Below are 25,509 nucleotides of genomic sequence, written 5' to 3' on the forward strand. Positions count from 1 at the left end.
TTAGTTGTAATTGCTAAATGATTTTATTGATATAACTTGTATAATAATCCATACAATTTTAAGCCTCTTCATTTTGAAAATATGGGAAAGAATGCATGATTATAACAAAATGACCCAGACTTTACCTGCTAAAGATTTATTTATTTATTTGAAGAGGAAAGCTAGGTAACGGACAGCGGCTTGTTCTTAATGGGTGGAGGTCAGTATCCTTCAACCAGTTGTGTGTGTGTGTGTGTGTGTGTGTGTGTGTGTGTGTGTGTGTGTGTGTGTCCCTTACAGTTGCAAAACCCTTCTCTGACAGATCACACTGCAGGTCCACAGTGAAATTGGTTTTCACCTGAGCATCCTCTTGTAGCCCTATTATTATTATTATTATTGTTGTTGTTTGTTTATTCATTAAATACATCAAATGGTGTTTAGTGAAATTGTTCATAAAGAGGAAAGCTAGGTAATGGACAGTGGTTTGTTCTTAATGGGTGGAGGTCAGCATCCTTCAACCAGCTGTGTGTGTGTGTGTGTGTGTGTGTGTCCCTTACAGTTGCAAAACCCTTCTCTGACAGATCACACTGCAGGTCCACAGTGAAATTGGTTTTCACCTGAGCATCCTCTTGTAGCCCTATTATTATTATTATTATTATTATTATTATTGTTGTTGTTTGTTTGTTTATTCATTAAATACATCAAATGGTGTTTAGTGAAATTGTTCATAAAGAGGAAAGCTAGGTAATGGACAGTGGTTTGTTCTTAATGGGTGGAGGTCAGCATCCTTCAACCAGCTCTGTGTGTGTGTGTGTGTGTGTGTGTGTGTGTGTGTGTGTGTGTGTGTGTGTGTGTGTGTGTGTGTGTGTGTGTGTGTCCTACAGTTGCAAAACCCTTCTCTGACAGATCACACTGCAGGTCCACAGTGAAACTGGTTTTCACCTGAGCATCCTCTTGTAGCCCTATTATTATTATTATTATTATTATTATTATTATTTGTTTGTTTATTCATTAAATACATCAAATGGTGTTTAGTGAATTTGTTCATAATTTGTTCCTACTTACAGTCTGCTGTTCATATACAATTGTTCTCTTTATGAATAATAATAATAATAATAATAATAATAATAATAATAATAATAATAATAAATGTACATTTAGTAAAATCACTCTATCTTTTTAGGTATAGAATAAAAAGAGAAAAACGAGGAAGCATGAGCGCTCTCTCTCTCTCTCACACACACACACACACACACACACACACAGAGTTTCCGTGTATCTGCGGCTCTTCCGGCTCTTCGTCATTCCAGCAGTAAGGCAGGGCCTCTCTCTCTCTCTCTCTCTCTCTCTCTCTCTCTCCACCAAAGCTCTCTTTTCCTCCGTCGCTCTTCGGGCTGCTGTGTTGGTTTGGTTTGGTTTGGTGTGCTCCTCTCCTCTCCTCTCTTCTCTCCTCCTGCCTCTCTCTCCCCCTCCCTGCCTTCCTGCCCCTCTCTATTTATGAAAACGTCACTTCAAGTCCCTCCCTGTTTGAATCTCATTAGTTTCTTGTGTGTTTCTCCCTGTCAATAATCCCGAATCCAGACTCTCTCTATTTCCATCCCTCTCTAGCTGTCAATCAGCGCCGCCTTTGAACTGAAAACCACTCCGACCAACTTCAACTCACTCAATCCGAGCGCCTCGGCTCCGTCTCCGGCTCCTTTTACTGCCAACATTCCCCCCTTTTCCTTTTTTTTTTTTTTTTCTTTTTGAGTTTTGTACTAATCGCCAGTCGTTGGGTCGGGGAACACCAGGGCAGACCCCTCAACTCCGACTCGGATTCGGGATCACAGAGATCAAGGGTTTAAAACTTTGTGTTTTGGCCCCCAACCCTGCTCGGGAGAAAATGCCGCAGCTGAACGGCGGTGGAGGGGACGATCTGGGTGCGAACGATGAAATGATTTCCTTCAAAGACGAAGGCGAGCAGGAGGAGAAGATTTCTGAGAACTCCTCTGCAGAAAGGGATTTAGCAGACGTCAAATCTTCGCTCGTGAACGAGTCAGAAACGAATCAAAACAGCTCTTCGGATTCAGAGGTAAGTGACACCAGCAGCCCGGATCTCCGGTCCGCGAGTTTACTTGCACTTTTAGTTGAGTAAAGCGCCGAACTTTGTGAGTTGTGCTGGTGTTGTGCGGCGCTGCGGCTCAGTGAAGCTAACCGTGTGCATTGTGCTGTGTTCACACGCTCGCCGGGGCGCTGCTTTTGAAGGCGGAAAGACGGCCTCCGCCTCGAGCCGAAACTTTCAGAGACAAAACAAGAGAAAGTTTAGAGGAGGGTGAGTCGCTCTTTTCTACAAATGAGCTTGTGTTTTTATATATTATTATTATTATTACACACAATAAACACACCGCTTCGCTCAGAACACGCTGAAATGCTTTGGGTTTTCTCTCTCTCTCTCCCTCCCTGGCGCTCTTTCCCTAAGAAAGTTTTCTTCTTCTTCTTTCCCCCCGCCATGTTAGCTGCGAAAAGGCAAGATGGAGGGCTGTTCAAGAGCCCCCCGTACCCGGGCTACCCCTTTATAATGATCCCCGACCTGACCAGCCCCTACCTCTCCAACGGATCCCTCTCACCCACCGCACGCACAGTAAGTGCCTTTGCCTTCTCTTTCTCCCTTTTAAGCTCTTACTTTTCTGCACACACGACTCACTGAAACACACCTTAAACACTGCACACAGCGGAAAGCGCAAAGTTACAGCAGAAAATTATAGATTCAAAAGTTTAGCAACTTGTTTCCCTGCTGGGCTCCGGACACTCAGCGGCCAGGCTAAAGCTAACCGCTACAGCCCAACACCTCTCTCTCTCTCTCTCTCTCTCTCTCTCACACACACTCACACACACACTCTGTCCAAACCAGTAGAATAGACTTATAAATGTGTTTTGCTGATTCCTTGCTGCTCTGGAAATCAACAACAACAACAACAACAACAACAACAACAATCTGAGAATGAATTTTGTTTCTTCAGTCACGTGCACAATGAGGCCATGTCCAAAACTAATCACCTCTAATATCTCCCACCAATAATAATAATGATCATAATAATAATAATAATAATAATTATTATTATTATTAGCACATCTGGCGAGCAGTGGAAGATGAAAATTCCCAGTCTTATTATGCACATGAGCATCTTAATGAAAACATTTGAAGTGAGTAAACATTTGCATAAAATATGCACAGCGCATAAAACATTTATGTTTGTATTAACAGCAATTCACAAGAACTGATTGAGCTTCTGTGATAAAAAGAATTAAATATTCACACGCAGTGTATTTGTAAAGCTGTGTGTATGTAAATACACCCTTATTATTATTATTATTATTATTATTATTATTATTATCATCTCATTATTATTATTAGAATACATTTTTTTAAATTATAATTATGCATTTCTGCACGTTTTTCCAGTACACTTCTTCATCCCAGAGGACATTAGTGTTGTTTTTCAGCTAGCGTTTATTTTATTTTATTTTTTTTTTTTTTAAACAGTGGCATATGATGCACCTTTCTCTCTCTCTCTCTCTGTGTCATGTTATATGATGGATATTACACGTGGATATTATAAAACTGGCTAATACTGATTTCTGTTCATTGCTTGTATTTATTTGTGTTTAGTTTAAACAAAACATTTGAAATTGCATGTCAGGTAAATAAATAAATAAATAAAAATACCTGTATGAGAAAATTAATGCACAAAAACGGCAATGGTATGCTCAGAGCTGTGTGGTAAATATTTTAATGAAGCATAGTGTGTGTGTGTGTGTGTGTTTTTTTTTTTTTCATTTGTTTGTGTAATTCCATAGCCGCTGCCATCATGCTATACGAAAGCTACATCTTTGTTGAATATTGTTTTCATATCATGGTGTCTTCTTTCCACCAGTCTTGTACTCACAACTCATCAGGAATGTAATACCAAACCAGAGACAGGGGATGTGCACTTTCGTTTATAATGAAAGACACACACACACACACACACGCACACACGCACGCATCCAATACACAATAAGTTCATGACCACATATAAAAATGGATATTGCATAAAGAAATGGAGGTGCTTTATGTGTGTGTTCTTTTTCTTTTTCTTTTCTTTTTTTTGCTGAAGTCTGTGGTGTTTGTCGAGACAGTGGTTAGAGAGTGCAGATGGATAGGGATGCTGTTGAAGACGAGGGTGATCGTGTCCTAAAGGTTCCTGTAACATCCTTATCTCTGATGATTCGAAGACTTGCAATGTGCTTCAGACAATATATCCTTTAATTCCCTGTAGATTGTAATAGATATGTAATAGACAATGCTCCAGTTTACCTTTATTCCTATGTAGGTACATATCTTGTGTTTTTTTTTTTTTTTATCGTGTTTGGTATAATTTAATATTATAGCTTAGCGACTGCAGCCAGTCCACAGATATGAGTGCATCAGTTTTACATTCTCTTTCTCTACCTGTTATTCTTGCTCTGTTTCCCTCGTTCTCCTTCGCACTGCGAGCTCCGCTACCTGTGTGTTGCCTGGGCATCCTACCCGCACTACTTTGAAGTTGAAAGCCATTGTATTCACAAACGCATTACTTAAGTCTAGTATAAATAATTCACCTGAGCATCGATTAGCTGTCTTTCTGTTTAACAAGCACACCGAGCTGAACCCTGCTAACTGGCTGTGATGCCGTTAAACCTTTATTACAGAACGTTTTTCTGAGAGGCCGGTGTTGAGCTCTCGTCGTGCCGCACATCTCTGCAGTTCACCCCTCGCGTTCAGCAGAATTAAATACAGCGTTGTTTGGTTACAATTATACAAATCAGCCTAGTGCTGAAACCTCTGTTTTAAGTTAAGACAAATTTACAGCTCTGAAGGATGATGTAATGAGTTACTGAGAGTCAGCTGTGTGGAAAACTGCAGCATTGAGGTTTATATTTGAAATGTGACAGTCTTTAGAATATTTGGGCGCCTTGCTTGTGTCAGCTGATTCTTCCTGAGCAGACTCGTGCAATAGTGATGCAATGCCTGTTCCTGGGCTTGTGTTTGAGTGTGTGTGGAAAGGGGGAGGAGGACTTGAATTAGTTTGACCTCAGAGGGCCATAATAATGGGAAGTTTGTTTTTCCAACAAGCCCAGCCTCAGAATCTCTATGATGATTAGGTGGTGTTTAGAAATTTGACATGACGCTACACGGCCAGTGTGAGTGCTCCGTCTCTCTCAGTGCTGATCTGCTCGAATAGCCAGTCAGCCCTTGCGGCTGGAGCAGGTCAGAGGTATGCATACGTACGGCTGTGGCCTGTGTGTGTGTGTGTGTGTGTGTTGTGGTTTAAAGACGGTTGGTTATGCAGGCTGCTGTAGGGGAACAGTTCACCTCAGCGGGTCTGCATGAAGAGGCAGGCAGAGGCCGACTCGAGGCAGTGTGCGGACCTGGGGCTTTATGCCTGTAAATCCTCTGGGTTTATTTACTGCCTCTGCGACTTATGAATGTTAAGATATTTGACGCCACCCCTGGCCCCATAATTCCTCAGGCCTGCAGACCTTTGGCAAGAGTTTCGGGTTTCAATGTATAATTATGTGCAGTTAAAAAAAAAAAAAGAAGAGCCTGGAATAAAATAAGGGGAAAACCTGCAACAGCCAGTGTCCTCTGCTCCGTTTATGAGTCAAGAAAAAGATGGGCTCTGAAATTCCACAGCAAGCCTGACATGTGGATAGATTTCACAATCTGCCTTTTTTCCCTTTCTTTTTCCATTTCCCCGCTTTGTTTCTTTTTTTATAGTAGTTTGCTCCCAATGTGTCGTTTTAAATAATAATAATAATAATACATATTGCATATTATAACTTATAAAAACTGTTTTATTGTCGAGTATACAAACAATTTAAATAATTTCAGTGTGAGCTGTTTTTAAGGATTTTTTTTTTATGATAAAAGAGCATGTGTGCGACAGGAGAGGAACAAATTTTAATAAACCCTGACACTATCTTTCTAAGCATTTTATTAATACCGCGCCCATAATGCCATATCTCATGGATTACGTGTGTTGTGCTGCCACAGTGAATAGCTTGTCGTGTGAAGGGCAAAAGATAGTTTAATGCGGATTTAGGAGGATCGACTCCTACCTTATCAAATTGGCTTTACATGTTGATGGCTCCTAATTGCTGTCCGCAGGGGTTCAGCGAGCGACGCGGCCGGGTTTTGTGCTGCTCTCTGCAAAACGCACTCTCGGTTTATTTAGAAGGTTGTCATCCTTTTGTTTTGCAAATCACTTTTGTTTATAAAGAATGGCAGAAGCAAAGTCTCTCTGTTCTTGTCTCCCCCTGTCCTTCTGTCTTTTCTTCTCCTCCTCCCAGTCTCTCGACCCACGCAAGATAGAACCGATGTGCTATTTTGCTCAAGCTTGATAAACAGCCACAAAAAAAGTGCAATCTGTTTTGGATTTGAGGGAGTTAAGTCGGGGAGCAAAGTTTGGCAGCATTGAGCTGAAATTGGGGCCTGTGAGACATTAGTGGCACACAGCACATTCTCAGGCCTTAATTAGTCCAAACTGTAATTGTTCATGGTCTGCCAATAGGAGTAATGCTCAGGAAAAGTGGAGTTGCACTAAATCGGCCCATGGTTTTTAAAACAATAAATCACTCGCATATTTGTGCCGTGATTCAGATGGAGTCTCGACCTCTCCCATCTCGACATGTGGTAAATTGTAAAGTCAATGAATCGCAGATGTAGGGGAGAGTCTAAGAGAGAGAGAGAGAGAGAGAGAGTACAGTAAGGTTTTGTTAGCGCCTGGTGAATGAATGGAAAAGATTAGTCCTGTAAATATTTATCGAGTTTTTTGCCTATGTGCTTGCTGTGGTTAGTTATCGTATGGTGATTTCGGTGGGCTGAATCTCTTGTGTAAAAAGTGGCGCAGAGTTGTTTGGGTGTTTAGTTTTGTTAAATACATGCGTTTTATGTGTTCGTGTTTATACTATGATCTAATCTCTTCTAAGTAGTATTAAGAACGGTATGCCATGAATTAGCCGTCTTGGAAATGTATCCTTTTTAGACAGAAAAAAAATGGACGCAAAAAACGCAGGAAAAAAAAAATCAGTCGTAAATAATATTCCGTGTTGTATTTCGAAAGCGTGTGTTTGTAAAGCTGTAGCCGTTGTAAATTCGTGGTCTCATGGAGTAGCATTGCCTTAGCAGCTGTGTGTCGCTGACCCAGCCCCCCTCGTGTCCACCATTCATTTCCATAAAGTTCAGCACAAAGATTGCACTGTACATCTGGAATGCAACTTTTGTCATCTGGTAAATATAGTCCTCCTGCTGGTCCACACTGCGCCGGGCTCCCAAAACATGGAAATCATATTATTCTCTTCCACTCTTTCTCACTGTGTGCCTCACATGTGCATGTGCACAATGCAGTTCACACACAGCGCTCATGCTGATTTCATCGTTATGGGTAAATTTGTTTAGTGCTAAAACTTTGCAGCAGCACCAGTATATCAGGAACATGTTTAAAAAACCCTGCTGAAAGATTTCTGAAGAATAGTTCACTGATTACAGAGATCATTACAGATAATATTAACAAGGATTTTAGAAATAATTGATTTTTTGAGGAAGTTATTTGGTAGTGTTTGTTTGGTCGGAATTTGTGTGTATTTGTTTAAGTGACGAAGGAATGAGCCTTCTACGAAATAGTTTTAATAATTTGTAACTATATATATATATATAATTTGTGATTACGATGCATCGTTGGTTGATATATTAATGATATGATCAATCATATAAAGATAAATCACTGATAAATCATGTCATATATCGACATCGTCCATTACAGCATGATGTTTGATCACGCGAGATTCTATATGACTAATGCTGTTTTACTGTTTGTAAAAGTTCAGGCTGCAGTAGTGAATCATTTCAGACGAAGCCGTTTGAGGTAGTTAGTCCAGGCAGCGTTGGTGTGGAGGGGGCAGGGAGGCTGAGAAAAGCGGGAAAGCCAGCGGCCGGTGTGCCCGCTGTGGAGGGGCCGAGGGTGGATGATGGGGAGAGAGACGTACAAAGGCTGCCTGAATAGGGTGCATAATTGCTGCTAATGCTGGGGCAATGAGCGCAGCCACAGTTCCTGGTTAGATGACCAAACAATAGAGCCCTGAGGCCTTGCATTTATCTACGTTAAAAAAAAAGAGACAGAGAAAAACACAGCAGGGCCGAGAAAAGACAGGCAGGGAGGTGACAAGTTTATAGTCTTGTTTGATGGACAAGCCATGTGTGTGGCTTTTCTCCTCATTGAATCGGCCCGTTCACTGCGTTTATTAGCTCCTCCTGACCCGAGCCTCGTCATCAGGACGACTGCGCCGAGTGAAGTGACTCTGGAATTCAGCGGCGCTGGGCTTTTTGTTTGAGTTGGAACACGCTCGGCCAAAGTGCACACACATTGGCATGATTTCGGTTGGAAAGGATTCTCCCTCGAACCTTTTTCTGACATGATAGAGTGACCAAGTTTGTACTTGTGTGTATGTTTGTTACATGCGTGCATGCTGCCTCGATGGTTTCACTGTACTTTTATTACCAAAACGGTAAAGATAATAGCAATCAGTGCCGAAGTTCAGAACACACCTTTAAGAATGAGTGTGTAATCGAAACTACCTTGTTTCAAGCTGTTGTGCTGCCATTTTCACTTCAGTTCAGTTCATATCAATCTTTTTAAAATATTATTATATGTATTTATAGTTCAATTATTCGTATATTATATGAAATGTTTTATATTTTTAAAACGAAAGCATGAGCACGTTTGTGTTATTGCGGCCTGTGTGAAACGATTCAGTTTATTATGTGAAATGTTTCTGGTTGATAAGAGAATTTGGCTAATTTGGGATCAGCAGACGAGTTCAGGGTTCAGATCGCAAATTCTGATACTGGAGTCTTGCTATTGTGGAAGGTAAAATTTTGTTTGCGCCAATTATCAGCACTAATTCCTGCGGATGCTTTGGAAACATTCTGTATTGGTGAAACACAATTGACAAAATAATAGATGATAACACTCATGCTGTGTATTTTTAATCTTCTAATTAAACTTTTAATTGCTGGCGGTTAAGCTCAGAGGAAGGTCCTGAGCGCGTGAACGTATACAAATGTGGTCCCCCCCCCCTTTTTTTTCTTAAAGAGGTAATTCTCTAGCTGCATCTCTTTAAGGAACTGCATTCCTACGCTAAAGGAAGTGCTCCTCAAGGAGAGGAAATAGTACACATTTATTATTTTATGGAATCATGGAAAAAATGTTACTAAGATTTATATATATATGTTAAATATATCTTTTTTTTTTTTTAGACAAACGAATCTCCTTGGTGCAGTTCGTCATGCAGGACACAGATAATGCATTTATAAACACAGCTATTCCTAAATTATAGGCATGAAATGCGAGCTCACCTGCAGGCTTGGAGATAGTGTTGATGTATTCAGTAATTTCAGTCTATTGTACAATATAGATAACGTTTCATATGATTAGCACTTTACATTTTTATGCCCCGTGTACTAATTTTCTATTATTTATTTGAGCTAGGTGCTTAGATTAATATCACTTAATGCAGATGGAAAATGCATCTCATCAGAAAGCCATGAAAAACTTCAAGGAAGAAAAATTCCAGGGATATAAACACAGTTCCAGCAGTGTAGAGAATTGACTTCCTGTGTTGAATTGCCAATTCTATTCCAATTGGAGGACAGTTAAATGGATGTGTATCGGTGGTCTCTCGGCCTGAGGGGACGGAGAATGCGCGAGACATTAGTTGGCGTTCAGTGATATGGAGTGAGATTGTAATGATGCGCTCTCATCTCGAGGGTGTGAGACTCGTCACAATGACAGAGGAGGTGTGTAATCCAGCGGCTCTTCGCATTTAACAGAGATGATGAGCGTCTGTCACTGATAGTAAATAGTAATCTGTTTTCGCTGCCTATCTGACAGAGGCAAAAGAGTTGAGTGATGAGGCAGGAGTGATTTATAAGGAAAGAGGGCCTAATCCTGACCTGGGGCTGTTGGCTTTGGACACTGGACAGATTTAGACACGCCACCCGGAGTCATGTGACCTTGACAGCGTTCCGCTCGTCAACGTGGCCTTTAGAATGCAGCTTTTCTTTATCTGCAGCTTTACTACTCCTCTATCTTTATGAGCCACCACACTTTGCATTTTTCAAATATTGGTCCAGATAAATTGCCTGCGTTGTCATAACGAGTGGCGTCGTGTGGCCGGATTTCAGGTCAGAGGCTAAGTTCCTGGTTTCGAGCGCTTAGCTAGCTAAAAGGTAGTGCACTTAAAACGTGTACAGTAGCTTTTTGATTTTTGTCTGTTCATGAACATGGTGAGAACATGGTGAGTCAGAGGCATGCTTTTGTTTAGCGCTGATGATGGTCCTCATTTGACTTTCGTGCTCAGTCCCAGGTCTGGTAGCCCAGCGAGCAGATGTTTGGTAGTGAGTGTGCTGTGGAATTCGGAGCTGTTTAAACAGTGGGCTGTCTCAGCACAGGCCTGAATGGCTGCAGGGAAGGAAGTTCTCAGTGTTTACATAGCTCAATTGTCCTGCAGGCCTCACAGTGTCTAATGCACTACTGTTCAAACACTCAAGAGTGTAGATTTGACCCCTACTGCAGTTTAGCCACAAGCCCTGAGTGTGTGTACTTGTCGTTGTGTATGCACAGCCTTGCATTTGTTTGTGCAGGTTTCTCTTTGTTTTTTTGGCAGTGCTGAAAGTTGGATAGTCAGGATCCATAGTTGCAGGCTTCATTTACTCCTCAGGATGGTGTTTGCTAGGGCCTAGTGGTTTAGCTGATTGATATTGAAGTACAGTTAAGCTCAATTCATCTCACTAAGCAAAGCTGTGGAGGCTGTGTGAAGACGGAGCGAGGAAGAGATGGATAGAAATCCCCTTTGCTCCACTAAGACCGTGCCTACTGGAGAGGTAGACATTGACATACGGGGGAATCAACTAATTGTTGTTTGAATGACCTGTTGTGATTCAATGACAAATCGCCCCTACTCCTGCCAGTGGAGCGGAAAATGTAGCCTGGATTGGCATGATGTTAGCAAGTGTGTAAACCGTGCTTCAACAAGATGGATAAACGCAATTATTGGGCAGACCTGGAAAGGGAAAATCTATTTAAAGCCTGTAACGCTAAGCAGGGGCCGTTGTTAATTCATTTGGCCAATTTGCGGGTGATGTACGAGTGTCGGAGCACATTAGTCAGGGGTGTGCAAAAGCCTGGGTGGTTGTGTATGTCTGTATGGGTCTAGATGGGGGAGTGGGGTTGTGTTGTTGGAGCCCTGGCTTCTTTGGACCTGCCCTCCCCCTCACATCCCTCCTATTTTGCCATCACTGCGCCTCCTGCCATTTCAGTGGATAATACAAATGGATCAGGAGCGCTGAAGTGACAAAAAGATACACTGAGTGCAGGAAAGCGGAGTCTCCGTGCAAATGAGGCAGGGAGGACAAAGTGTTCCTTGTAGGCCGCCCATTGAGCAGCTTCAACAGTTGCATCTCCATACCATACACCACAGCACTCTGCTGCTTAAAGTGCATATCACGGGTAAATTCAGGAGCAAGATCAATGTAATTCTCCTATTTTATATTAAACTTTGGTCAAATATCTGTCACATTTTGCATTTTGTGCAATTTTTTTTTACCTTGCGCAATACCAGAAAAATTCAGTTGAAATCAAGCCATTTGAGGCGAATTGGTCCGCCGTTGAAAAAACTTGCCATTTGGATTTCCCGGCAAACATTGATTTTCGTGATGTCACGTGCGGGACGCCTCCCTCTGAATCCTACGTCAGCGCTGGTTTGTTTATGAGGAAACGACCTGGTGGTTTTCTGCAAATTTCTTCAACGTTATCACGTAATTATTAAAATGGTTAACAGATGTATCGTAGGAGGGTGTAGCAACACCAATCTTGATGGGATTAGTACTCATCGTTTTCCAAAAGACCGGACAATGAGAGAGAAATGGGAACGCTTCGTGCGAGGCACCCGGAAGCCGAGGACCAAAGCAGAGCCGAGAAAAAGACCAAGAAAATCGGCGATTCACAAGTCGACTGTTGCCAGGGTAAGAAATAAGAGAGACTATACTCTAAATTAGGTGTTCCTGTGTTTGTGTGGTACACGGATAATGTTATTTATTGACACACACAAAAGTAAACAACACGAAAGCGCTGGGCGATAATACACTTACTTCACATGTATCAAGGGATATGCGTGTCAGGGCTTGAGATCTTGGGACCTGTCAAACACATTAAATGTATATACAACCCTGCTTAGCCGATTCCATGTGTGTAGCTTATGAAATCTTTCTCCTACAGTAGCCAGTACTCTTCTAAATGAAGAAATATATAAATACATAATACATAGTAATTAGAAAAAACTAGTGCTGTCAAAGTTAACGCGATAATAACGCGTTAACGCGATCTCAATTTATCGCGATTAAAAAAAAAATAGTGCCGTTAACGCAAATTCTAATTTGGCCCTGCGAGTCACCCGTAGTTCCTGTTGAGGCTTGTCGCGCGCTGCTTCAATAAGAGTACGTGTGAGTGATGGAGAAAGGCATAGACATATAAACATCCTCGCCACCATATTGGATGGGGCAAAGTGGAGATTCTTCAACCGTCTAATAAGGATGCCTCATTCATGTGCTGCGTTTAACAAAATACTTTTCAATACTGTTCCTTCAGTCTTCAGTTTCCCAGCTCATCTCCACCGGGTAGGTGTAGAGTTATAAGCAGTGAGAATTAGATAATCCAGCGCCACACTATGATGAACGTTTTTGAACGTATGATGAATGTTTTTATTTTTGTTATCTGTTTTTTTTCTTTTTATGGCAAATACTTCTCTTCAAAAGAAGCTAATGAAGAGTAAAATAAAACATTTTTTTATTTTCACGGTGATATGCACTTTATTTTTCATCCCTTGGTTTTCTCATCTATTGTAATATGGAAGTTATGGATGTCAGTGGCTGTGACAAGACGTGTTATGCTCTGCAATAAAAAAAAACCCCAAAAACATTGGTACAAAGCAAGCCCATTCACTTTTTTATGCTGATAAGAGAATTACAATGGTTTTTCATGTGACAAAAATGTGCGATTAAATTGCGATTAATCGCGAGTTAACTATGACAGTCGCGACATTAATCGCGATTAAATATTTTAATCGCTTGACAGCACTAGAAAAAACATGATTTATGTAACAATAGATAGATGAGCATTGATACATGAATCCATGGGTTTAGAAGCTCAGGCGACAATTCCATATTTCAATGCAAAATCGCTAGCTGCTAAACTTGGTCTACACAGACTCTGCACTGAAACCGTGCAAGCTCGCGCAGCCTGCTGGCGGATCCGCACGTGATGTCACGAATCTGGCTCTAGACTCCCTTGGGATTTTTCCAGACGTGTTTTGTTATTTTATTTTTTTCTGCTGTAGACAGATGGCCTTGTGCAAAATTACCCTTCTGGATGAGTGTGTAAAGGGACATACTTTTATATAAAAAACAACACGAAATTGGTCCAGGATATGCACTTTAAACCTTCACACACTTGTTCGACTCACCTCAGTGTTTGGAGAGGGGGTTGAAATGAAAGAAGAAAGCAGGTCAAGGGGAGAGTTTTGTGATAAACCAGTGCCAAGGCAACCTAGTGACATTTTATGTGAATTTTTTTTTTACAGTTTATGATGAAGTTAGGCCCTGTCCACACGGCAACGGATTCAGGTGAACCTGATAAAATTTTTTATCCTTTCGGCCTGGCGTCCACACGGCACCGGCGTTTTGGGTGCCCCAAAACGATATTTTTTGAGAACGGGTTCCAGAGTGGAAAAATCTGGCAACGGCGCCGTTGCGAAGTCGTCTGGATGAGTAGAACGGATTTGTTTATGATGACGTCACAACCACATGACTAGAACAAGCAGCACTCTCGCGCGCATCATTCGTAACAACAACAGCAACAATGGATAAGAATCTTTATTATTGGATAAGAATCTTTTGAAATTGTTTACACATTAACCTGACTGACCTGCCAGACAGACCATTTACACCTGCTTTGATGAACAGAAAGTCCAGCCTTCCACACAAAGCAACAGTTACCTGACTATAATGGAGGCAGAGGGGAAAAGGGTCAGAAGACCCTTCAGCAGACTGTTTTGTATGAACCACTGCATTGCATTCACTTTTGTATACAGCTTTTCTTTTAAATAAACAAGTAACTGAACCATTTCTTGAATTTCTTTTTTTTATTGGATAAGACTGCTTTTCAGAATGTTCACACACAATATAAAAAGTTATATAAATTATATAAAAATGCTTTTCAAAATGTTCACACACACTAAGAAAATTAAGTTATATAAAACTATGCACACTAATAAAACTAATTTGTACACACAGAAGGCACGATTTCCTCGCGTAGTCGCAGCCATCTTCTTCTTGTTGTTGTGTGTTTGTTCCTGTGAGTGCTTCACGCCGGGTAGAAGAAGGGGTTTATGCGCATGCGTCCTACTTCTTCTATTGTTCTGGTTTCTCCGATGGGACCGTCTTACAGCGCACGTAGAGGTGTGGCATGTGTATTGCATCGTTTTCAGCAAACGTTGCGTTGCCATATGTACCTGATATTTTACTGATCCGTTGCCCATGTGGATGCGATATTTTTTTTACCCGCTAAAAAAAAATCTCGTTGTCGTGTGGATGTAGCCCAGGGGTGGGCAATTATTTTTTCCATGGGGCCACATGAGAAACAGAAAATTTTGTGGCGGGCCGGACCAAAAGGCTGAACTAAATTCTGCATAATATTAATTGTATTTCTTTATATAAAGCAGTAAATAACATTGTTTTTACAAGCTGCTAAGACTGGTAAGAGTATGGAAAAAACGAGGTTGCCTTACAATAAATGTCATTTATTCAATCAAATTTCCCAAAACAATAGTTAACAAAACGTGAACGTTTGTACCATTTTTTTTTTCAGTCACATTCACCCCAAAACACAGTAAAGACATCACAATATTGTCTTTCTACTCCACATATCAAGCAAGATACATCATATTATAATAATGATGCCGTGTAGGTATCAGATCTACAGATCGGCTCGGGCTCCGGCGCCTGCTGGTGACGTCACACTATGTGATTGGCTGGACCGTTTGAAGGATGACGTACAAGTTTGTGGTTGGTCTGGACAAATTACGGAAGTAGTTATTGCGGGATTAGATTTCGTGGGATTTCATGTCATGTTCATGTCGCGCGCATTGCATTTTTGTTGAACACAATTTCAAAATAAAAGCACTGCACATTCAGTCCATGCATGAGGTAAAATTAGAAAATATGTTTATTTTGTAATTTCTAATTAACCTTACGCGGGCCGGTCAGAATGAACCAAAGGGCCAGATGTGGCCCGCGGGCCGTAAAATGCCCAGGTCTGATGTAGCCTTACAGTTGCTGCTGTGTACTGCAAGCTTCATGCTGTGGTACAGTTTCTGCTTGTTGGAAACCAACACCACTTTCATTTATCTTATTGTTCTACTATTTGGGAAAGGGGCACTCCTAAAAAAACCAAAAACCCACACTTGCTTAAATTTTTAAGATAATAAAACTATTTTAGATTTTTTCTTTTCTTATATAAACAGTGGAACGTATATAAACTTGTTCTTTTGTTCTGGGGTATTATATCCCTCTGTCTTCTGAACCACGAATATATCAGTTGTGTTCTGTATGTTTTGAACATGTTATGTCTTGTGGGTAAAAACTATTTGACAGTTACACAATTTGAGCAGTATGCAAACTTGGGGCACAGCACAGGCAAGCAAGGAGGGAGAGGTGTTACGTTACAGCTTATGGACACAGGTTGAACCACCTTTTTTTAAATTTTTTTTAATTTTTCAAATAGGGGACACACAACATTGGTGGCTGTGTAGTAGATTTTGCCATCACCAGACACTATATGCATGAGTACGATATGAAACCAGGAGAAGTTAAAGCATTGCGTTCCATGACCCATGATTCTCTGTTGGAAGACAAGTCTTGTCGCTTGACTGTATACCTCTCTGATGGTGAAGTCAAGAAATAAGAGCTGGCTTGGGCAGCTGGCCAAGCAGCCTGCTCACAGTTGTTGTGTGGCCCATGGCCTCCACTGCTCACCTCTGGGGCTTGAGTTTAAGAGGACAGGGAGACCTCTGTGCACTTCTGTTGCTCCTTGTGGTCAGCTTAATGCTACTTCTGTGTGAACAGACATAATGCTGATGGCCACTAGACACACATTCCTTATGACTGCCTTGAGAATATCGGGATTCCTTAAAGAGATCTCTACAGAAACAACAACAACAACAACAAAAAACAACCGTCCCCAAAATATTTATAGAAACCTTTCACTTTAGTACCCAAATGGATTTGAGAGCAATTTCCGGCTTTCTCCCTGCTCTGTGCTTTCCACAGGAAGTAGCCTTTTATTCCAATTGCATATCCTAGGAACTCCTTGCTGATCCAGACATGCCAGACAATATTCCAGATCTTCGTCTTGTACTTTCTTTGGAAGCCAAACCCTTCATCGTCCCAGGGCTCTGTACTTGGAGTGATATCTCCTCCTTCCATTTCTGTCTCGCATACCCTGATACAAGACAACTGCGGAGTGGAATTCCTTGTCCAACACAGACAGAAAAAACATAGCTCAGACTTTGGTGTAAGCTCACTGTAAGATCATTTTACAGTGATCGACATGCCTCTTCACACAAGTGTTTCCATTTAAAAGGAGGCTGGCAGTCTGATTAGAGCCAATGATGGGACAAATGTTTGACCATAAAGCGGCCATTGAGTCTGGATTCAAACATGAGAGAGAGTGTCTTAAAATAATTTGACTTGCAGGGCTATAGGGCAAAGCTATAGGCTACATCCACACGACAACGGCAATGAGATTTTTTTTTTTTAAATATCGCGTCCACATGGGCAACGGATCAGTAAAATATCAGGTTCATATGGCAACGCAACGCTTGCTGAAAACGATGCAATACACATGCCACACCTCTACGTGCGCTGTAAGACGGTCCCATCGGAGACACCAGAACAATAGAAGTAGACGCACGCGCATAAACCCCATAAAGTTTTGATTATTAGTCAGTAGCGTAAAATAGTATCTATTGTCTAAGACACTTATTTATATTTCATATTAAAACATCTATGTAAATTAATACATAGAAAGCCTGGCCAGGCGCTGAACGTTCTTCTGCCTTCACTTTAGGAGAAATTCAGGGCGAGCATGAGCCTAGGTTCTTCCCTGTCACTGTCACACGCGCACACCTTCTCACTCCCTGTCCTATGGCTATAGTCCCTTTAAATCACGTGCTCGTTTTTTAAATGGAGACGCGGAAAGAGGAATGAACGGGGGTAGATGGAGAGAGAGAGGAATGAACGGGGGTAGATGGAAGCCGGTACGCCAACATTCTGATATCCTCCAGAATTCTTTAATGGTCCGGAATAAATTGAATGCTACACGTTGATGGATTAATTTGTTCTTCTACGCCCTTTTTGAGGAATGTATTGTCGGACTTAAACCAACATCTGAAGAGGTGAGATTGCGCCTTTTTTTCCCTATTTTTGCTGGCGGGATTGTCATGTGGTTGTAACGTCATCGTAAACAAATCCGTTCTACTCATCCAGACGACTTCGCAACGGGGCCGTTGCCAGATTTTTTCACTCTGGAACCCGTTCTCAAAAGATTTCGTTTTGGGGCACCCAAAACGCCGGTGCCGTGTGGACGCCAGGCCGAAACGATAAACAATTTTATCAGATTCACCTGAATCCGTTGCCGTGTGGACAGGGCCATAGTCTCTATGACCTTATGACCTCTGTATGATAAAGGACAATAAGAGCAGATTTAGGTTGTGAATATCAAAGAGAGAACGTGTTCATTGCCATTTTGTGCTTTATAAACAGATAGATGTTAGTGTATTGCTGCATCGTAACATCTCCTCTGATGCTTAGGGCAGATTTATAGCTCTGGCGTAAAGGCTGAGGAGTTGCTCGCGTCAGTGCATGAAGTCCGTCCTCCCTGCATGGAACATGATACTCAGGGACCTGGCTGGAACATGCACCAATCAGAGATTCATTAACGCCAAGTAACATGACAGGTGACCATGTATGCCAGAGAAGACAGGCTCCAAATATTTTTATTACCATTAGTGTGGAAGGCATTCAGATGAGCACTGACATGTAAAACCACGTTGGTTAAACATTGGAGTCAAAGTTCTTGTCAGCAGCAGAGGTATTGTTTCGATGTTGGCACTGATGGTTCTTGCCGTTCGGACAGTGTCACTGAGTGAATTTACGTTGAAGCCTTGATTGGGAAGTTGCATTTAGCTTTCTTGGAGCAATGGCCTGAGATGCTGGAACAAACAACCACTAATTGTTGACCGAAGCCAGTGGTAGAGGGAGTGGTGGAGGATGACTGGAACTTTGGCAATGAAAGGCGAAAGACTTGAGCTTGCTGCTGGGTTTTCAAGGAAAAAGTGGATTCCTGGGATGCTCCTGAAAGAAAAACCACAGTGCCGAATAAAACCCATAAACTAAACACGTTCCCTCTTTTAAGAAAAGAACATCATCGTCACTTCTCATTTTCACTTGATATGTGGTTTACCACACTGAGTGGCTCCGAGTGGCTCAGTCAGACTCGGGCCTTTTGGGGGGATAACCATGGTGTACTTTTTGTTTTCGCTGATTATATTATTCTTCATTTGAAACAGAGCCTAGTCTGTTCTTCTATTTCTTCATGCCTTCTTGATTTCTGTCACAGATGCTGGGTAAGAGGGCACATCTGCTTTCACGAGGCTGTCAAGCAAATCCTTTTCTGTAACATTGTTGTGTTGGATAGAATTTAGCAACAAAAAAAGAAAAAAAAATCATTGGTAATGAATCAATGGACATCCAGTCACTGGGAATTGGCCTGTTTGCCATCTGTCTGGTGGGATTACTGTTTCTGTGTAATTAAAAGTGCGACCCTGTGCTTGGGCTAGGACGAGAGAAGATGGGGCTAGGTAGTGTGATCCCATTACACCAGGGGAAGGAGGGGGTTAGGGGTGAGAGGAAGTGCTTCAGTGCAGAACTAAAGATAGCATGTGTAACAGAGTGCAGCAAAACTGGCACTCTTCTGTACATGGATGTGTTTGCATGGTAAAACCCACCGGCTTATTTAGCATGAGTTTAGTTGGACCAGAGCAGACATCCAAAGTCCAAGTGATCCCTGTGTGCAGCCTGTGTATCCAAAAGGGTGTGGAGAGGCAGGGGTTGAGGGCTCCTGCTTTACCTCTTGATTTCACGTGAACTGTTGTTTTGACTCGTGAGCCACAGCTTCCCTTGGAAATTTTCCAGAGGCTACAAGGCTGGGTTTTTTTTCTTCCTTTTTTTTTTTTTTCAGGAGCCCTTCTGAACTTGATTGAAAAGCCCTGGTCATCTGGTATTGGATTTTAGATTGCAGATCTTGTTGCTCCTAGAAAATAGAGCCATTAAAGACAAGAATATGTGGCCTAATAAATGTGTTTGTTGGGTTGTTTGAGTTGTGTTTGTTTATCGTTATGCAGTTTCTTCCCATCTCTCCTACTCCCTCTCCTCCCCTGTCTGTCTGTGTCTTCATCTGTCATTTCCCTGACGCACAAACAGGATATGGAGCTGTAAAAGACATTAGAAATGTAACCAGTAAGGGTTGGAGCGTGTTAGCCGACACTTCCTCCAAGAGGAAGCGTGGAGTTTAGAAAGGAAAAAAAACCCACAAACATAAATAGCTGTTTTAATTAGCATGGCTGATTGTGACATGGTCTCTATGTGGTTACCAAGGCGTGACCGAGGTGGCACTATCTTTGGGCATGGAGCCAAGCTCCTGGGAAATTACAGGCTGTCCAAACAAGAAGCCTAGCCTAAGCGCTCCACTTCCTCCCTCGTTCCTTCTCTCCCTCTCCGATGGCGTCCATCTTATCATACAGCACCAGTCAAAAGTTTGGACACACTTATTCATTCGTAGGGATTTCTGTCTTTTGATTATTTTCTACATTGTAGAACAATACCGAAGACATCAAAACTACGAAATAACATGTTGCACACTACTGTCATTATCTTAATCACCTGGAATGCTTTCATCGAAAGTTAATTAGTGGAATTTCTTACCTGCTTAATGTGTTTGAGATCAAACAGTAAATAATAAAAATACAGTAAATAGCCCTATTACACAACTGCAGTAATCCATATTATGTCAAAAACCGCTCAAGTAAGTACAGAGCAGCGACATCATTACTTTAAGACAGGAAGTGTCTTTTAATGAATAAAAATAAAGAAAAACCACTGAATTAGAAGGTGTGTCCAGACTTTTGACTGGTAGTATAATTTTGTTGTAGCCTGTACTAGGGCTGCACGATTATGGAAAAAATGATAATCACGATTATCTTGATCAAAATTGTAATCGTGATTATTAATCACGATTATTCTTGATGTTAGGGAAATCACTTAAATTTTATTTCACTATATTCAAACAAACAATATGAACAGCTTTCAGTGCAGAATGAAATTTAAAAGAGAAATTCTGATTTCCAAATGACTGACAAATGAAATTTATCCAAGAAATTACCAAAGGATGAAGGAACTGAAAACTCAATTGCAACAATTACATAGCATTATACTGAGGCCTACAAGTTTTTAGCTAGAAAGAGCAGCCTATCAACATGCTCTGGCTTTAAACGTGAGCGAAGGCAGGTCACAGCATTGCCTCCAGTGCTAAATAGTCTGTTGTTCCGACATAGTTAGCTTTTCTCTCTCACCTCAATCTGTTACCTACTCTCACGCTATCACCCCTTGAAGAAGATACCGCTGCGCTGAAGCTCTGCGCACTTGGCTTGCTTGCTTATTTAGGCGGAGTAATGAAACCTTACATGCGTCGGTTCGCCCCCTAATGGTTTGGCGGAGTATTGGTCAAAAAGTGCTTGATCAGATATACAGCAGAGCTCGCATTTTAACTGGAAATAAATCGCGATTTTCATTTAATTTAATCGTGGCAGCCAAAATCGCGATTTTCGATTAAATTCGATTAATTGTGCAGCCCTAGCCTGTACCCTACATTAACTTGTGGGCCAGAATGCTAGATAAGTCCTTTGCCCTCTTTCCCAATTTATTTGTTTCTCCAAATGCCATCTCTACCTTTGGCCCTTTAAGACCATATCCCACTACATCCACGCTCTCTCTTCACTCTCTGTCTATCTCTGTCTCTCTCACTGATTATGTCTCCAAACTGGCAATAAGTTGATTGCTTTACAGACATGATGTAAGCCCCTGCCCTAGGGTACATCAGGTTGGATTTCTCCTGCTTTATCTTGTAAAGCCTAAATTAACAGCTGGTTTGGTTTGAGTTCTTCTGGATCTGACTAAAGGATTAGGCATCATTCTCATGTGAGTCAATCTGGTTTGATTTATTGCAGGTCTATCAAAAAAGATCAATGGCGGCTCTTTTGAAAGTAAATCCGGGTTGGTCTTTTGCACTTACTTGTCATCCTTGTGATTTTTTTTCCTATGGCTCTCACTCCTTCATTCTCATTCTCTCCCTCCCTTTAGCTGTCTACTCCTCGCTTTCTTTTTTCTTTCTTTTTCTCAGCTACGCGGGGAGTTAGTGATCAGCAGTGTCTGTGGTATTTTGCTGTTGTACTGGATGGATTTTTCTTTCTCATTAGCTATCCATCACTACAGCTCAAATTGAAGCCCAGATTTAGTAGCACATCCCGGTTGGCAGCTCAGTGCTTATTTTTATTTCAGGTCAGTTCTACCTGTACTCCTGCTCCTTACATCCAGCTTCTTATTGTACAAATAGGTACACAGCTCTGCGCTTGGATCAACTTGTAATAACAAATATGCTTTCAGTTATAGGTTCACTTATTTATTACCACATTTATTACTAAAGACGCACTACTCGACCGTGTGTGTTCCACCCTGGTATGAAGTTATTACTTTTTTATTTTATTGCTGTATCATTGCAAGTGGAGTTCATTGCGATTCCACTCGAGCTGACCTGATGGCTCAGGAACACTCTGAGCAGGACGGTGTGCCAGCAGCCCTGGCCGGACCTGGCAGGCAGGATGAAATCGGATCCAGCCTTGTTTTCAGTCCTCCTTACTCGTTCCCACTCCCTTTCTCTCCTCCTCGTTCTCCTCCGTCCCTCCAACAACAGGCCTATTATATGTGCTCAGGTCTTTCCACCTCCTCTCGAGGCTGTGACTCTTGAAGAATCCGGCTGTGCAGTACACGCACTAGCATGACCATGCTGTCTGACCCACAGCCACACGTGCACTGACCCACTAAGGCTAATAATGGCTGCTGTGAATGAGCTGGGTTGAGTGTTGGCGAATGTATATTACACAGAGAGGATGGCAAAGCTCATATCAGCATGAACGAACACCGTCAATGATGTTAAATAGAAAAGAGGACGTTACCCTGTGACACTTTTTTTTTTTTAAGTTTTTGTCCTCGCTCTCGTCTCAGCATGCTCTTTTCTTTTTTTCCCCTGACTTTTATAGCCTTTCACTTTCCCAGCCCTCACAGGCATGAATACCATAGCATATGATAGTGTGTGTGTGTGTGTGTGTGTGTATAAACAGAGAGAGTGAAGCTGGGGCAGATCAATGTCAAGTTCAGGTGTGTCCTCCTTCCTGGCAGAACAGGGCCGAAGGGCCGGGGTGGGGAGGGGAGGTGCGTCGTGGGAGACGTGGGAAGGAAGGGCTTGCTGTCAGCAGCTGGACCTCTTAATCCTATAGGCCTGGGGGAAAGCGCGTGTGTGTGTGTGTGTGTGTGTGTGTGTGTGTGTGTGTGTGTGTGTGTGTGTGTGTGTGTTTTTTGTACAGGCCCATTTATTTCAGTGTGTATATTGCACATGCAGGACATCTACTGTTTACTCTAGACCTCTGATTATTGACAGCATGTGCACATGATCCGTCTTGGTTCTTTGTCGTTTAGGAAAGTGTACGGGGTTAGAGGAGTGTAGGTAGGGGTATAAAGGTGATGCACGTACCTCGTGCCCACTCCGCTAAAGGTATTCGCCTTCGGGTTGTACTAGCGGCACAGCAAAAATTGCTGAAAGGAGTGATTGCATCATCTTTGGACTTCATTAGGATGAAGCACACTATTTAGCCACATTCCATGCAAGCTTGCTCCTGCTCTCCCTCCCTCTCTCTCTCTCTCTCTCTCTCTCTCTCTCTGGCATAGACTTTTGCATATATCACGGGCTGGCAGGCTAAGAGCCTGGGACTTCCCCACGCCACACTCCAAGCCTTTGATCCCTTGCTTTGGAGGTAACATCAAAAGGAGAGGCATAGAAAGGCAGCTACTACTGTGAAGTTCACTGTTCGACTTGATGGCTTGGCTGAGGGATTTTTTTTTTTTTTGGTGTGGCTTCCCTCAGCTGACAAAAAACACACAGTTTGTAGCCAAGGCTTGTTTTAGGACATGTTAACCTTTATAGAAGCCATCTGTTTTTTTTTTTTTTTAAACCTTCTATACTCCATTAGGTTGGATAAATAAGTCTTGCTAATCATGCGACGGATGACATACAGCTGCCATATTGCACCATATTGCATCAATGCTGCACCTCTTTAAATGGAGGTTTGATGAAAAATGATAGCAGGCTGAGGAAGCAGCTACATGCATGTTCAGCTACAGTTAGCTTCCTTCTCTTCTGATCTGACACGGGGCTGTCGGAATCTGTTAAGGGAGTAAAATTCCACATCCAGCTGGTGTGTGTAGAGGCCTCACACTCTATACACTGTTGTGATCTCTAACAAGAGTCTGTGTCATGGTAGGAATGCAACTCTCTAACATAACCTCTGCATGACAATAATCTAAACAAATTTGTCCTATGGTTTATGCATGTCGAGGAAAATGTGCTTTTACAGTTTGTCATAATAATGTAAAAATAGAATCCAGCCTACTGTCGAATGTGAGCTGAAGTTCAGTTCCTTAATAGGCACAGCACTCTTTGACAAATACATAGGCTTACAATTACAAAGACACCCACCTTGTAGTTGATGTATCCTGAAGTAAAGCTAATTATTCTACCCACCTTCACTGGATATGAGCGGCGTGCTCTGACTGGCTACTCTACTACTAGGCTATCAGCTAATATACCGCGAGTAGAGAAAAACAAAATGGTGGAGCGTTTTGCTGAACCAACCGAGGACGAAATAAAAACCGTACTCAAAAACAAAACCCAAAACACACACACACACACAAAAAGCAACAAAATATGGAATAAAAGTACTAGATGGTAAGAATGTATCTTTTTGTTTTAATTTTTCAAGAATTATTATTATAGCATTTTTCACAAGTTGTTCCTGTCATCCCACCGGTTTGTTTAGACTCTAAGCGAAATTATTTTGTTGGACATTTTGTATTAAGCTTTTATTTATCAAATTTGCAAAAAATAAAAATTAAAATGCTACATATCTCAAAATCCAGTGCATGTGGCTAGAATAAAACAGTTATTCCACTCAATCTCGTTGTACATGGTTTAGCTCGTGTACGACTCGAATTCGTGGAATAACTGTTAAACAGCATGGTGCTGAGTAGCGTTGCAAAATTCCTTTCAGAAATTACACTCAGTTTCTTTAATTATTCAAAAGTATTATGTTGGATTACAATAATGTTAGGGGTGGCACGGTGGTGTAGTGGTTAGCACTGTCGCCTCACAGCAAGAAGGTCCTGGGTTCGAGCCCCGTGGCCGGCGAGGGCCTTTCTGTGCGGAGTTTGCATGTTCTCCCCGTGTCCGCGTGGGTTTCCTCCGGGTGCTCCGGTTTCCCCCACAGTCCAAAGACATGCAGGTTAGGTTAACTGGTGACTCTAAATTGACCGTAGGTGTGAATGTGAGTGTGAATGGTTGTCTGTGTCTGTGGCCAAGTTTACATTAGACCGTATCTGTCTCGTTTTCTTCGCGGATGCACTGTCCGTTTACATTAAAACGCCGGGAAACGGGAATCTGCCAGGGTCCACGTATTCAATCCAGATCGTGTCTGGTCCAGTGCTGTGTAAACATTGAGAATACGCGGATACGCTGTGCTGAGCTCTAGCTGGCGTCTCATTGGACAACGTCACTGTGACATCCACCTTCCTGATTCGCTGGCGTTGGTCATGTGACGCGACTGCTGAAAAACGGCGCGGACTTCCGCCTTGTATCACCTTTCATTAAAGAGTATAAAAGTATGAAAATACTGCAAATACTGATGCAAATACTGCCCATTGTGTAGTTATGATTGTCTTTAGGCTTGCCATCCTTCCACTTGCAAGTGGTAAGTGACGCGCATGCCCGACATGCACTGAGATCACACACACAGCGGCTCAGTCCCGAATCACTGCTCGTGCACTTCACTCGCGCGCTCTGTGAGCTGCGCAGGGCCGGAGTGCGCACCCTCCAGAGGGCACTCGCTGTTCAGGGCGGAGTGATTTGGAGCGCAGGATGCCTGCGGAGCCGAGTGTATCCGTGTATTGGCGTTGCTGTGTGCACGCGAATCGTG

At 42.1% G+C, this 25,509-nt stretch overlaps 1 protein-coding gene across 12 annotated transcripts in view; it reads left to right on the forward strand.

Annotated features, from left to right (window-relative positions):
• The first annotated feature begins 1,364 nt into the window (after window positions 1-1,364).
• tcf7l2 (transcription factor 7 like 2) overlaps window positions 1,365-25,509 on the forward strand; it is a 119,999-nt gene continuing 95,854 nt past the window's right edge. For 5 of the 12 annotated variants that reach the window (XM_060939954.1, XM_060939959.1, XM_060939956.1 and 2 more), the window contains exons 1-3: window positions 1,372-2,050; window positions 2,224-2,290; window positions 2,475-2,599. In XM_060939954.1, coding sequence (XP_060795937.1) covers window positions 1,862-2,050; window positions 2,224-2,290; window positions 2,475-2,599 — 381 coding nt within the window. In that variant the 5' untranslated portion in view covers window positions 1,372-1,861. Of the gene's footprint in view, window positions 2,051-2,223; window positions 2,291-2,474; window positions 2,600-25,509 lie in introns of all 12 variants that reach the window. The other 7 variants (XR_009656505.1, XM_060939962.1, XM_060939960.1 and 4 more) reach the window with 5 other exon arrangements.

This window comes from Neoarius graeffei, chromosome 14 (genome assembly GCF_027579695.1).
Source record: "Neoarius graeffei isolate fNeoGra1 chromosome 14, fNeoGra1.pri, whole genome shotgun sequence".
Taxonomy (NCBI): domain Eukaryota; kingdom Metazoa; phylum Chordata; class Actinopteri; order Siluriformes; family Ariidae; genus Neoarius; species Neoarius graeffei.